General features: G+C 37.9%; 1 protein-coding gene across 1 annotated transcript; it reads right to left on the bottom strand.

Annotated features, from left to right (window-relative positions):
* Positions 1 to 1,455: 1,455 nt before the first annotated feature.
* Positions 1,456 to 12,991, bottom strand: PPIL3 (peptidylprolyl isomerase like 3). The gene is made up of 7 exons (XM_039217815.1): positions 12,978 to 12,991; positions 12,367 to 12,449; positions 11,048 to 11,122; positions 9,489 to 9,582; positions 8,846 to 8,913; positions 5,053 to 5,171; positions 1,456 to 1,938 (listed from the first exon to the last, which is right to left on the bottom strand). Exons 2-7 carry the CDS (start codon positions 12,367 to 12,369, stop codon positions 1,812 to 1,814), a joined length of 486 nt encoding a protein of 161 aa, XP_039073746.1. The 5' UTR covers positions 12,370 to 12,449; positions 12,978 to 12,991; the 3' UTR covers positions 1,456 to 1,811.
* Between the last annotated feature and the right edge of the window lie 201 nt (positions 12,992 to 13,192).

Here is a 13,192-nt window from a genome sequence, read left to right on the forward strand (position 1 = left end):
TCTGACTTCGGCTCAGGTTATGATCTCATGGTTTGTGGGTTCAAGCTCCCCATCAGGTTCTGTGCTGGCAGCTCAGAGCCTGGAGCCTGTTTCAGACTCTGTGTCTTCCTCTCTCTCTCTGCCCCTCCCCCGCTCTGTCTCAAAAATAAATAAAAACTATTTTTAAAAAAAAGGAAAGAAAGTTTAGAATAAAAATTGAGGGGATGCCAGTCAATACAAAACATTTTGACAGTAAACGTCTCTTAAGAATGAGGACAAAAAAATTCAATGACATTCAGTTGAAGAAGAAAAATAGCAGGTATAAGAAATGTCAAACCAAATTCTGGCCTAAAATAGGCTTTAATATTAATTCTAGAAATGAAATGATTAAATTAAAAGGGTGACTCAAAATGTGAGGGCATTAGGGGTACCTGGCTGGCTCAGCAGCTAGAGCATGTGACTCTGATCTCAGGAGTTCAAGGCCCACACTGGGCATAGAGCTTACTTAAAAAAAAAAAAAAAAAAGCTTATTAGTATTATTGGCACATCAGTTTAGTAGAAGGCATAAATGATAACAAAAGGAGATTGCAAGCTAACTTCCAAACTGTAGTTACTAAAGAAAATATTATTTATATCAGCTATTTGTAGAAATGATACAAACCAAGAAATGCTTGGTATCAGTTTTAGGAATACCCAAAATCTAATCAAGGTGATCCAAGCAGTGAGTGGAATATGGTTTTTGATGACACCAGTGGCATAGAATGATAAATTATAAGGCCTGATTTGGTGAAAGCCCTATGGTGGAGATAAATGTTAGGAGAGCAGCTTCCATTTACTCTCTACAGAACACTTACACATGCCAGAAGTTTTACACACATTACCTCGTTTAATCCTCAGGTCTTATGAAGGACTATTACTTAGGGATGAGAAAACTTGGAGAGGTTAACCTGCCTAAAGTTACAACAGGGGGCAGAGTTATGATTTAAACACAGCCTAGGACTCCACAACTGGTGCTCATAACCAACTAATTGCATTTTCAAAATGATCACCTGTAGAATTCTATCCTACAATACTGTAAATGATATGCCTTAAAAAAGTTCCACAGGCAAATTGGGAAATTGAGTGTTTGCTGTACTATAGGACTTCTCTGAGCCTTTACTGTAAATTTAAAGACCAGAGAAAATAGCAAATGGTTTGAGTGACTTTTCTAGACCATCTCTTTATCTTGTCCTAACTATGTAAAGTGAATAACTAATGGAAAAGGATACTTTCAGGATGTGGACTAGATATGTCAGGAGTATGCAATTAGGATGCTCAAAAATACCTGGATTTGAGGCTCAGCATTTATTTTTTAAATTATTTTAAAATGTTTATTTATGAGAGAGAGTACGAGTGGGGGAGGGGCAGAAAGAGAGGGGGACAGCAGATCCAAAGTGGGTTCACCCTGACAGCAGTGAGCCTGATGTGGGGCTCAGACTCACAAACCACAAGATCATGACCTGAGCATAAGTCAGATGTTGAAATGACTGAGCCACCCAGGTGCCCCGAGGCTCAGCCCTTAAGAATGAATCTTTATATGTAAGAAAAAATTAGACAAAAGGGCTTTTAAAAAATTAAACCTAAAGAAATACATTAGATACTAGTAAGGAATATGCTCTAATAGTGGGAATAAAAGCTGTTTAGGGCCGTTTGGTACCACCAACTCATAGAAGATCTTAGTTGTAAACAAGCAGAAGGATGATGCAGTCTCTTGACATAATTAAAACTGGGTAAACCACAACAGGTGTGTTCCTCTGAATAGTTTGCCAAATATTCTTCCAGATCTATTATGGCTACTGTGCAAATGGATTGGCATGAATAGTTATGTCCTTAATGTGTACATCATTAAGAGGTCGATATGTCTTCTCATTTACTGGTAACTTCTCCAATTCATCTAGAGTCTCTAGGCCATCTATTACCCTGAAAGAGAAACCATATAAATCTATAAAAATTTCCTCAGATTGAAAAATATCAAAATACTTATAGCAATTACAGTTCCATTAAAAGAAAAGGACAATGTCTCATAGTTCTTTGAATTCCCTAGTTCAGTGTACAATAAAATACTGATTTGATTTTCTATCACAGATGAGCCAAAATTCAATAATAGTTCATTTTTATGCCTTCAGGTAATAGGAATGGGTAGGAATATTACCACTAAAGTATTCCCACAGCATAGCTACAAACGGGTCTAATATAACCATTCATAGATTTTCTTTACTATGGGAAATACCCAGAGAAAGTATGTAAGGGTGACACTGTTATTAATCAGTACTGTCCTATACTGAAGGTCCTGAAGTAGGTGACCACTTTGCACTTTATTGTTTAAATATGGTATTTTTACTCTTTTACATCTGGGCAACAACGGAAAACAGTAGTAATAAAATAAGAGAAGGGAAGATGCCCACTTTATGTTTCCACCAAGAAAAAAATATATTTTTTCTATCCTCCTGGCAAATTAGTCTAAAACATTTGCTAAGAAAAGGTGGCGTTATATTATACTTCCTTGTGCAACTCAAATTCCGAACACTTCTAGTATTACTTAAAAAAAAAAAAAAATTAACAGGGGTGTCTGGGTGGCTCAGTCGGTTAAGTATCCGACTTCAGCTCAGGTCATGAGCTCATGGTTCATGAGTTTGAGCCCTGCATTGGGCTTTGTCTGTGTTGACAGCTCAGAGCCTGGAGCCTGCTTCAGATTCTGTGTCTCTTTCACTCTCTCTCTGCCCCTCCCCCACTTGTGCTCTCCCTCGCTCTCAAAAAATGAATAAACATTAAAAAAAAAAAAAAAGAAAACAGAGGGGCGCCGCCTGGGTGGCTCAGGTAGTTAAGCATCTGACTTCGACTTAGGTCATGATCTCGCGGTTCCTGAGTCTGAGCCCTGTGTCAGGCTCTGTGCTGACACCTTAGCGCCTGAAGCTTGCTTCGGATTCTGTCTTCCTTTCTCTTTCTGCCCCTCTCCTGCTCACACTTTGGTCTCCTCTCAAGAATAAATAAACATTAAATAAATTTAAAAAAAGATAACAGATTTACATTTTATTTTGCATTTCTTCTATAAAAATTCTTTTTTGTTTATTTATTTTGAGAGAGAGAGGGAGAGAGAAAACCCTAAACAGATTTCACACTGCCAGCACAGGGTCCAATGCGGGGCTCAAGCCCACAAATCGTGAGATCATGGCCCAAGGGGAAGCCAAGAGTCACATCCTTAACCAACTGAGCCACCCGGGGCCCCAACAATCTTTGTTTTTAACTCCTTAGTTTTGTCACAAATCTAGTAACATAAATCCTGGTAATTAATGATTAATAATTCTAAATGGCAACATAAAGGAGAAAATAAAAGGAAGGGACCTGAATTATCTACATCCAGCCAAATACTACTAAAGGATGTAGTATTTCATTAATTTCACTGATTAACCTATAAATTAAACATATATATACGGAATAAAAAATAAGAGTTGCTGAGTCTTCTATTTTCCAGTAACCGAACTTGGAATCCAAACTTTTAAATAAAAGAAACTATAACTGTGCTTTGGTTTATTGAGCATGGTAAATATTTGTTGAATAAACAGACAAGATGACTTCTTGCTGATTTATAAAAACAATTCCCAGGCATAGTGCTTTTAGTGAATATTCTACTAGAGCCTGCTAAACACCTCCCTAGGATCTAGGCACTCCTTCTTCTTATAGAAACCTCATTTTTTTAAGAATGGCAATGTGTCTAGCCCGGGGGGCGCCTGGGTGGCTTAGTCGGTTGAGCGTCTGTGACTCCTCTCTCTCTGACCCTCCCCTGCTCACGCTGTCTCTCTCTCTCTCTCCTAGAAATAAATAAAAACATAAAAAAATTAAAAAAAAGAATGGCAATGTGTCTAGCTGAAAAACATTTCCTACCCTCCCTTGTAAGTAAGAGGAGGCTTCATTGCTAAGTTCTGGGTCTTCCAGGAAAGCTCTCTAATAAGGGGCTTACTTGGAGCACCTGCGTGGCTCAGTTGGTTAAGCATCCGATTTCATCTCAGGTCATGATCTCACGGTTTGTGAGTTCAGGCCCTGTGTTGGGCTCTGTGCTAGCTCAGAACCTGAAGCCTGCTTTAGAATCTGTGACTCAGGGGCACCTGGGTAGCTCAGTTGGTTAAGTGTCCGACTTCAGCTCATGTCATGATCTCACAGTTTGTGGGTTTGAGCCCCGCATCGGGCTCTGTGCTGACAGCCAGCTCAGAGCCTGGAGCCTGTTTCAGATTCTGTGTCTCCCTCTCTGCCCCTCCCCTGCTCACGCCCTCTCTCTCAAAAAATAAATAAATGCTAAAAAAATAAATAAAAATAAAAAGGGGCGTACTCAGCTGGCAAGCAATTTTTGCTTTACCTCCTTCTTTTTGACTGGAACCCATGTTGTGACTGGAGCTGTACTACCTATATTATGACCATGAGCTGAACTTTGGGATGGACGATAAAGATGGTTGAGGAAGAGGCACCACTTAGAATACTGATGACAGAAGGGAACATCTTAACTCATCTTGTTTAAGCCACTGTTTTTCAGACCCGTTAGTTGCTGCAAAATGCTATTCATAAGAAGAAATCCATTATATAACTGTTAATTTGCATAATGATCCTGAAAAAAAGAATTGGCTCCTATTTTGCAAAATAAAGGAATTAAGTCTTGAAGAGGTTATAAATTCCTAAGGTCACACACAGGGCTGGTAAGTGGGGGGCTTACCAGGTATATTAGCTTTTTTATTTTTAAAAGTTTATTTATTTTAAATGTTTGTTTATTTTTGAGAGAGAGCTAGCACAAGTGAGGGAAGGACAGAAAGAGAAGACAGAGGATCCAAAGCAGGCTTTGTGCTGAGAGCCCAATGTGGGGCTCAAACTCAGAAGCTGTGAGGTCAGGACCTGAGCAGAAGTTAGTCAACTAACCGACTGAGCTACCCATGTGCTCTGGTGTATTTAGCTTTCATATTGCTCTTTCATTATTATGTTACTATCCTAGCCACTCATATGCATCCCTTGCATTGAAATTCCAAAGAAAACCATAACCAGAATACTCACTTTCCAAATACTGTGTATTTCATATCCAAATGTGGCTGCTTGCCATAGGTGATGAAGAACTGAGATCCATTGGTGTTTGGGCCATTATTAGCCATAGATACAACACCTCGAACATTGTGCTGTAAAAGACAGGCCAAAATATTAATTTAACTGTGTTTTTATATAAATATTCCAAATATAGGACTGAAACAAGACCTGTACTCTTTCAAGGACAAAGAAAACACTTGATAAGCTTCTATTAGGGCTAATCCAAATGTTCAGTTTCTGTATTATCTATATCTCTGAAACCGGGTATGTAAATTGTTTATATCAAATCATGTGCCCCAGTTAATTTCATTTTCACTTTGGAGAAGTACAGCCACAAATACTTAGCAATACCAGTGTATAGTAGAAATCCTTACATTTATATTAAGGAACAGCATGCTGGCATAAAACTATCAGGCAGACAACAAAACCAAAATCCCCATAATCTCTTCACATATATACTGGACTCTGGCTAGTTTCTTTATCTGTAAAACAAGGGAGGGAGATTGGACTAGTTCAGGGATTTATTCATAATTGAAATGCTCAGAAGGGTAAGCAGATAATGAATTAACTGGACAGAATGTAAACATTAGGGAGTCTGGCAAAAGGAATGGTTTATCTCTTTCCTAATGGGCCTAAAATTTTTTTCTTAAGCCAATGTACTCCACATAGAGAGTGCATCCGTGGTTCTTCCACCCAAGGGCAGTCAGTTCACAACCCAGAACTAGATGATCTAACACAGGTCTCCTATAGCTTTAACATTCATGATACTATTTGTTATACAAGAGACTGTGTAAAAGAATTAAAAAGACTTTACTGATAAGATTGAAGAGATGACAGAACTGTGTTATAAGGAGGTGATCATAAATAACTCTAATGATTATTCTCTCTTGAGCTATTCATCAGGGGACACTAATGAGACAAGCAATAGAGATATAACTACAAGATATTAGTGCTTTATTGTCTTCCTAAAGGTGACTACCAGTCAAATGTTACATTTGATACATGTACCAGAATGTACGTACCACTTAAAACTTAATAATATACTTATTATTTCTTTTATTTAAAAAATTTTTTTAGTTTATTTTTAAGAGAGAGAGAGGGAGGGGCAGAGAGAGAGAGAGGGAGACACAGAATGTGAAGGAGGCTCCAGGCTCTGAGCTGTCAGCACAGAGCCCAATGCGGGACTTGAACTTACAAACCACGAGATCATAACCTGAGTTAAAGTCAGGCACTTAACTGACTGAGCTACCCAGGGGCTCCTATTTGGGTTGCTTTTAGATTTTTGCTACTAAAAAAACACTCTAAGAACACTCTTGCACTGTTTTCCTGATGGATTTATATAAGAGTTTTTCTAGGGTAAAAATTTGGGAATGTAATTGTTGGGTCAGAATATGTGAATATCCAATACATACCTTCAACTCTATATACAAAATAATGGTTCTTTTTAAATTATTTTTTAACATTTATTTATTTTTGAGAGACAAAGAGCACAAGTGGGTGACCGGCAGAGAAAGGGAGACACAGGATCCAAAGCAGGCTCTAGGCTCTGAGCTGTCAGCACAGAGCCTGACCCAGGGTTGGAACTCATGAACCGCAAGATCATGACCTGAGCCGAAGTTGGACACTTGACCAACTGAGCCACCCAGGCACCCCTAAAAATAATGATTCTTAATCTTGACTGTAGGAATCACCAGGGAACCTGAAAAAAGAATCTAGATCCTAGTTAGTCCTCCTGTTTAGTCCTACATTTAGGAGGTTTAAGGCCTTAATATTTTACATTTTTAAAACTACAGGTGAGTCTGTAATAGCCAGTGTTGAAAACTCCTGGTATAGGATGCTGGATTAGTGTTGTGGAGACAGTATTAATTAATGCCTAAAAGTTCTTTTTGTAATTCAGGAATAGGATGACTTAGAATTTATCACCTCCCAACCCCAACTCCTATAAAGAAAGTAATGTTTCCTTATGATAGAAAAGTAAAAGAAGAAAAAATAAATTACTCTGAGTTCCACCATCCTGACATAAACACTGCAATGACTTTTTTTCAGAATTTTCCTGGGTATATTTTAATGTAACCGAATCTGAAATATAATGTACTAAATTACATATTCTTTAAAAACATTTTTTTAAATATATGTTTATTTCTGAGAGAGAGAAACAGAGTGTGAGCAAGAGAGGGGCAGAGAGAGAGGGAGGAACAGAATCTGAAGCAGGCTCCAGGCTCTGAGTTGTCAGCACAGAGCCTGATGCAGGGCTCGAACTCCCAAGCTGTGAAATCATGACCTAAGCTCAAGCTGGATGCTTAACCAACTGGGCCACCCAGACGTCCCCTAAATTACATATTCTTATTGAGGAGAATTTATCTCTTTTTTTCTCTAATTTCTAAAGTTACCATTCTATGCAGATAACAAAGCTTAAAAGACCACATGGTAAACTGTTAGATGTCACCTCTGAAAAGTGGGAATAAATATATTAAATTTATTTTAATTTTTAAAATTTAATTTAAAACAAAAACTAAAAAATAGACATGCATTAGTTTTTGTTAAAAAAAAAAGTTCTTGGGGCACCTGGCTGGCTAAGTTGGTAGAGCATGCAACTCTTGATTTTGGGGTTGTAAGTTCAAGCCCCATGTTGGATATACAGATTACTTAAAAATAAAATCTTAAGGGGCGCCTGGGTGGCTCAGTTGGTTAAGCGTCCGACTTTGGCTCAGGTCATGGTCTCACGGTTCGTGGGTTCGAGCCCCGCATCAGGCTCTGTGTTGACAGCTCAGAGCCTGGAGCCTGTTTCAGATTCTGTATCTCCCTCTCTCTCTGAGCCTCCTCTGCTCACGGTGTCTTTCTCTCTCTCTCTCAGAAATAAATAAAATCTTAAAAAAAAAAAAAAAAAGTTCTTGGGGTGCCTGACTGGCTAAGTTGGTAGAGCATGCAACTCTTGATTTTGGAGTTGTAAGTTCGAGCCCCATGTTGAATATAAAGATTACTTAAAAATAAAATCTTAAGGGGAGCCTGAGTGGCTCAGTTGGTTAAGCATCCAACTTTGGCTCAGGTCATGATCTCACGGTCTGTGGGTTTGAGCCCCGCATCGGGCTCTGTGCTGACCGCTCAGGGCATGGAGCCTATTTCAGATTCTGTGTCTCCCTCTCTCTCTCTGCCCCTCTTCAGCTCATGCTCTGTCTCCCTCTGTCTCAAAAATAAATAAACGTTAAAAAAATTTTTTTAATAAAATCTTAAAAAAGGAAATAAAAGCATGAAAAACACAGAAAAATATGACAAAGGAAATAAAAATCTCTAATGTTACATGCTATGTACTTCTCTTTAACCTAGCTGGGATCTACCACAGGTATGAAGTTAATACAGGGATATTCAAACATCTAACAGAAGATGAGAGTTGGACACTGATAATGGGCAATATTGGCAACCAGTAAGTCTTTTCTCCCTACTCTCTGAAAAGCCCAGTGACTCAGGTCATTCAACATAAATTTTATAGTGATACATCAGGCCTGTTTGGTACATTACTGAGTAAACATTTCAGGTTGGACCTACAGGTAAGCTCACTTAATATCAAGGTTCATGTGATTGTGAGATTCTAGAATATATTTTAGGCAAGAACTGCCATGTTTTTCCCTGGCACTTATCGAGTGTACTACTACAAAAAAAGTAAGTTTGTATACTAATGACATTAACTTGTGTTACTACAACATATGTATTAAAAGTTTCAAGTATAACAAGGCATTAGAAACCAGATGTTGAAGCACTGGAGATATACCTTAAGATATTCACTATATTCATCCTCAAATTTCCTGCCCCAGATACTGTTACCTCCTCTTCCGGTACCTACATTACAAGACAAGCAAATCAAAAGAAGTAACCAATTAAAGTTGAGAATGGGTTCATTTTCTGAAACAAAAGGGCTATTTTATAACTTGTTAAATGCAAATAAAATTTGATATGTCCTCTCTTCTCAAAATTTCACTTTATAGAATAAAAAAATAAAGTACTCTACAAAAACCCTAATCCCCTCACTATCAACATTGTTCAGATTTTATTTTAAAACTAGGTACCAGTAGCTTCTACTTAAAAATTTCTTGCTAGGGTAAGGTGGCCTGGTTATAAAAACTCCACGTAGGGGCACATGAGTCGCTTAGTTGGTAAGTGTCTGACTCTTGATGTTGGCTCAGATCATGATCCCAGGGTCAAGGGATCAAGTTCTGTGTTGGGCTCCATGCTGAGCATGGAACCTGCTTAAGATTCTCACTCTCTGTCTCGCTCTCTCTCTCTCCCTCCTTCCCTCCCTCCCCAGTTTCACTCTCAAAAAACAAACAAAAACAAACCCCAACACAACAATCCACATGCTTATATTTTATCTATTTTATAAAAATTAATTTCTAGATATTAATGGAATAACTTACCTGTTGGATCTCCTGTTTGAACCATGAAACCCTTGATATTTCTATGAAATATACAGCCATTGTAGTAATTACTGGCACAAAGAGCCAAGAAATTCTGAAAAGAGTAAAAATAACAATTGGGAAATGATGTAGCAGAAACACATTTAAAGTAAAGAACAAGCTGTATTTACTGAAAACACTGTAACAATGTATTTATGTCTTTTAGGTGTTTCTTTGTCACTTCTCTACCTGAAACACTTTGCTTCCTTCTGTTTTTGGAATAAAACACACAATCTTCAATAGGGCCTAACAGGCCCTTCATGACCTGGCCTACCTCTGCATCTCATGTGATAACTTCTTTCTGTTACTATGTTAACACCATCATCCTTCTGAAAATTCATCCAAAAGAGGTAGGCATTCCTATCTTGAGCCCTTTGTAGTGCTGTCTCTATACCTAGAATATTCTTTTTATATCTTTCCATGGAGATGCCTTCATTACTTTTCTGCACTTGATTTAAGTATCACTTTTTTGGCTAGGCTTGCCTTCACCTTCTTTTAAATAATTATTTTCTGTTCGTCTCTAGATCAATGCTTTATTTCTTTCAAGGCATTATCATGGTCTAGAACCACTTTTTTTTCTAGAATGAATCCTTCCTGGCCCCCCTCCCTCCTCCAACACATCTTCTCAGCTAGAATATCAGCTTCATGAAGGCAAGGAATGTCTCTTGTCCATTACAGTACTCCCAGGCCCTGGTAAGTAGGTCTTTCACAAACAATTGTAGTTGTGTTTTTTTTATGTTCGAGAGAGTGTGCGTGCACGAGAATAAACGCCCATGTGCATGAGGGGTAGAGAGAGAATCCCAAGCAGACTCTGCACTGATAGCAGCAAAGCCTGACTTGGGGTTTGATCCTACAAACCATAAGGTCATGACCTGATCCAAAATTAAGTGTCAGATGCCTAACCAACTGAGCTGCCTAGGTGCCCCCATAAATGTTGAATGAATATAGAGAGGCAACTCTTTCCTTCTTTGTCATTTAAACATGTAAAATAACGTAAAAAATAGTTATCTTACCTAACATCCTAATGATTATTTATATTTCCTGAGGAAAATAAGTTATAAGAAAAAGATACCACCCACTCTATGGTTAGAGAAAAATTATCTACCCTTTCTTTGATCCTCAAAGGTAAGTGGAAACTAGGCCAATAATTATAATGGATAGTTTTTCCTGACAATGGTTTTGGTTTTTTTAGCTTTATGCTTATTTATTTTTGGAAGAGACAAAGCATGTATGCATGTGAGTGCAGGGGAGGGGCTGAGTGAAGGGTAGAGAGGATCTGAATCCAGTTCTGTGCTGGCAGCAGAGAGCCTGATGCAGGGCCTGAAGTCAAGAACCTGAACTGTGACATCAGGACCTGAGCTGAAGTCAGACACTTAACCAACTAAACCACCTAGCCACCCCCATGGTTTTATAGACAAGTTTTTTTTTGTTTTTTGTTTTTTTTAGGTTAGATAATTTGATTTCAAAATGGTTATCCTGTTGCATTAACTCATTATTTATATGTACATAATAGTACTTACCTCACATGTTTTGGGTGTCCTCTCACAGAAGACTTCTATTTTAATATCACCTACGTCTGTATGCAGTGTCACTGACTAAAAAGAAAAAAGAATGTGAGAACAAGTAAGATTTATTCAGATGACTTTATGCACCGTATTATTTCCCAAACTAGATTAAAGATGACAATCTGAACGAAAATACAGAAAGAAATACCATTTCAGAGATGACCTATCCACATAGCTGAGAAGCTGTATTTCTTCAAATTTTATTTCAGTAGGGAAAAACTCCAGAAAATAAATATAAATGTTAATGTAAAATGGTATCCATCCTAAGAATTTGACAGTAAATACTGTGATGGAAATAAAGTTTGAATTTTTCATCAATAAAAATGAAAACGATGGTTATGTTAGTATTACTAATTTAAATAGCAACTCACCAATATCATCAATATATATTGAAAAATAGTAAAAAATGACCTTTCAAAATATAGTCTGCACCATTTTCCTTACGTAATTTAATTCTGAGAGTGTTAAAAACAATTTCTTTCTTCACTAAAGACAACAATTCTCAGTTTTTCTACATTCAAAATGTGTAGAGGTAACTATATTACTCTTGCTTGCTTTTTGTTTATCTGATGTTTGGGTACCATATTCCTTTTGTTATCCCATTGTGGGGTGGGATTCTGAGAGGTTATTATTATTATTTTAATGTTTATTGGGGGGGGAGAGGCAGAGAGAGGGAGACAGAATTCGAAGCAGGCTCTAGGCTCTGAACTGTCAGCACAGCCCGACATGAGGCTCCAACTCAGGAACCATGAGATCATGACCTAAGCTTAACCAACTAAGCCACCCAGGAACCCTCTGAGAGGTTATTCTGAGGCTTCCTTTTTCATCTCTCTTCTTCCAATACTATCCAGCAGTCAGAGAGTATGGTCAGGTTGATAGAGGGCAGGAGTGTGAGTTGGGGTGGGGTGGGGAGGAGACAGCACGATTCTCATTGCTTTTCTTCTACTTCAAGCTCTAGTTGCCCATTTTAGAACAAACAAAAGGATGCAATTAAAATGATCACACCTAGCTATACTCTTCACCTCTGTTTCCATCTGTATGTTGTAATCAGTCTTTTTCTGTAAAATGTAAATTCTATGCATTTTAAGTGAAAGCACCAAAAAATTTAAAAGTAATTTTGTTTCTGGTTTTGTTTAGAGGCATCATACATTTCATGCTTCTACAGTTTATCATTTTTGTCCTGCCATTGAAGTCCATGCAGTTTTATTTCCCTTCAATTAATTTCTAAATTTATTTACAATTTAAGACATTCATAAGAATTGTATAAAACTTACCATTTTTCTTCCTGATGTTTTCTGGAAGTATTATTGCTTAATTTCTCAGTCTCCGTGAGAGAAGTTAGAAAACGAGTCCCTCCCTATTCCCAAAAGAGAAAAGAATTAAGTTCCTTTTCCTCTCTTAATTCACACATGCTCATTTTGACTGCATATTTAAAAAGTCTAGAATAGCACCCTCTAAGTAATAAAAATCTGGGTCTGTAAATGATGAGATCCTATCCGACTCAAGCCCCTCCATCTCCTATTTCTCTTGCTCACTTTTCTTCAAAAACCTCCCTGCAAATCCCGCAACTAGCCAGGTACATTTCCGCCTTGGGATCTAGGCACTGGGTGTTCCTTTTGTCTGGAACACTTAACTAAAACATCTGGACAGCTACTTTCCTCGCCTCCAAGTCTGGTCAAAAGTCAGGTCTCGTTGGTCTTCTAACTCTATTTAAAACTGCAATTTCCTTTTCTCATAGCACTTATCACTAATATACTACATATTTTTCTAATTCCAACAGCACCCTTCCCGCCCAGAATGCTGACTCAAAACAGCCCACGAGCTAAAACATGGAGCTTGGCAAGCGTCTCAATAAATGAATGAAAGAATGTGTGATGTTACTTACTACTTCAGTTAAAATTAGCGTCTTTGGGCTACCGGAAGTCGAGCGCGGGACTCATTAGAGAGAACGGCCCTCTCCTGCTTGCCTCCTTTTCCTTCCCTGCCTAATTCCTATCTCAAACCAAAATGACTAGAACTAGGAAGACAATGTCATTTAATTTCACCTGGTACACTTTTGACAGTGAAAGGGAGCTCTTTTAATAATAAAACAAAGATACG

The sequence above is a fragment of the Hyaena hyaena genome, unplaced genomic scaffold (genome assembly GCF_003009895.1).
Source record: "Hyaena hyaena isolate Hyena2069 unplaced genomic scaffold, ASM300989v1 scaffold_724, whole genome shotgun sequence".
NCBI lineage: Eukaryota > Metazoa > Chordata > Mammalia > Carnivora > Hyaenidae > Hyaena > Hyaena hyaena.

Bases quoted from the DNA above. Each gene is read 5' to 3' on its own strand.
- PPIL3 (XM_039217815.1), bottom strand. The intron at 9,583-11,047 runs GTAAGTACTATT...TACTCTTTTCAG, and splicing joins GGACACCCAAAACATGTGAG to AATTTCTTGGCTCTTTGTGC. The intron at 5,172-8,845 runs GTATATCTCCAG...TGTCTTTTACAG, and splicing joins AATATAGTGAATATCTTAAG to CACAATGTTCGAGGTGTTGT.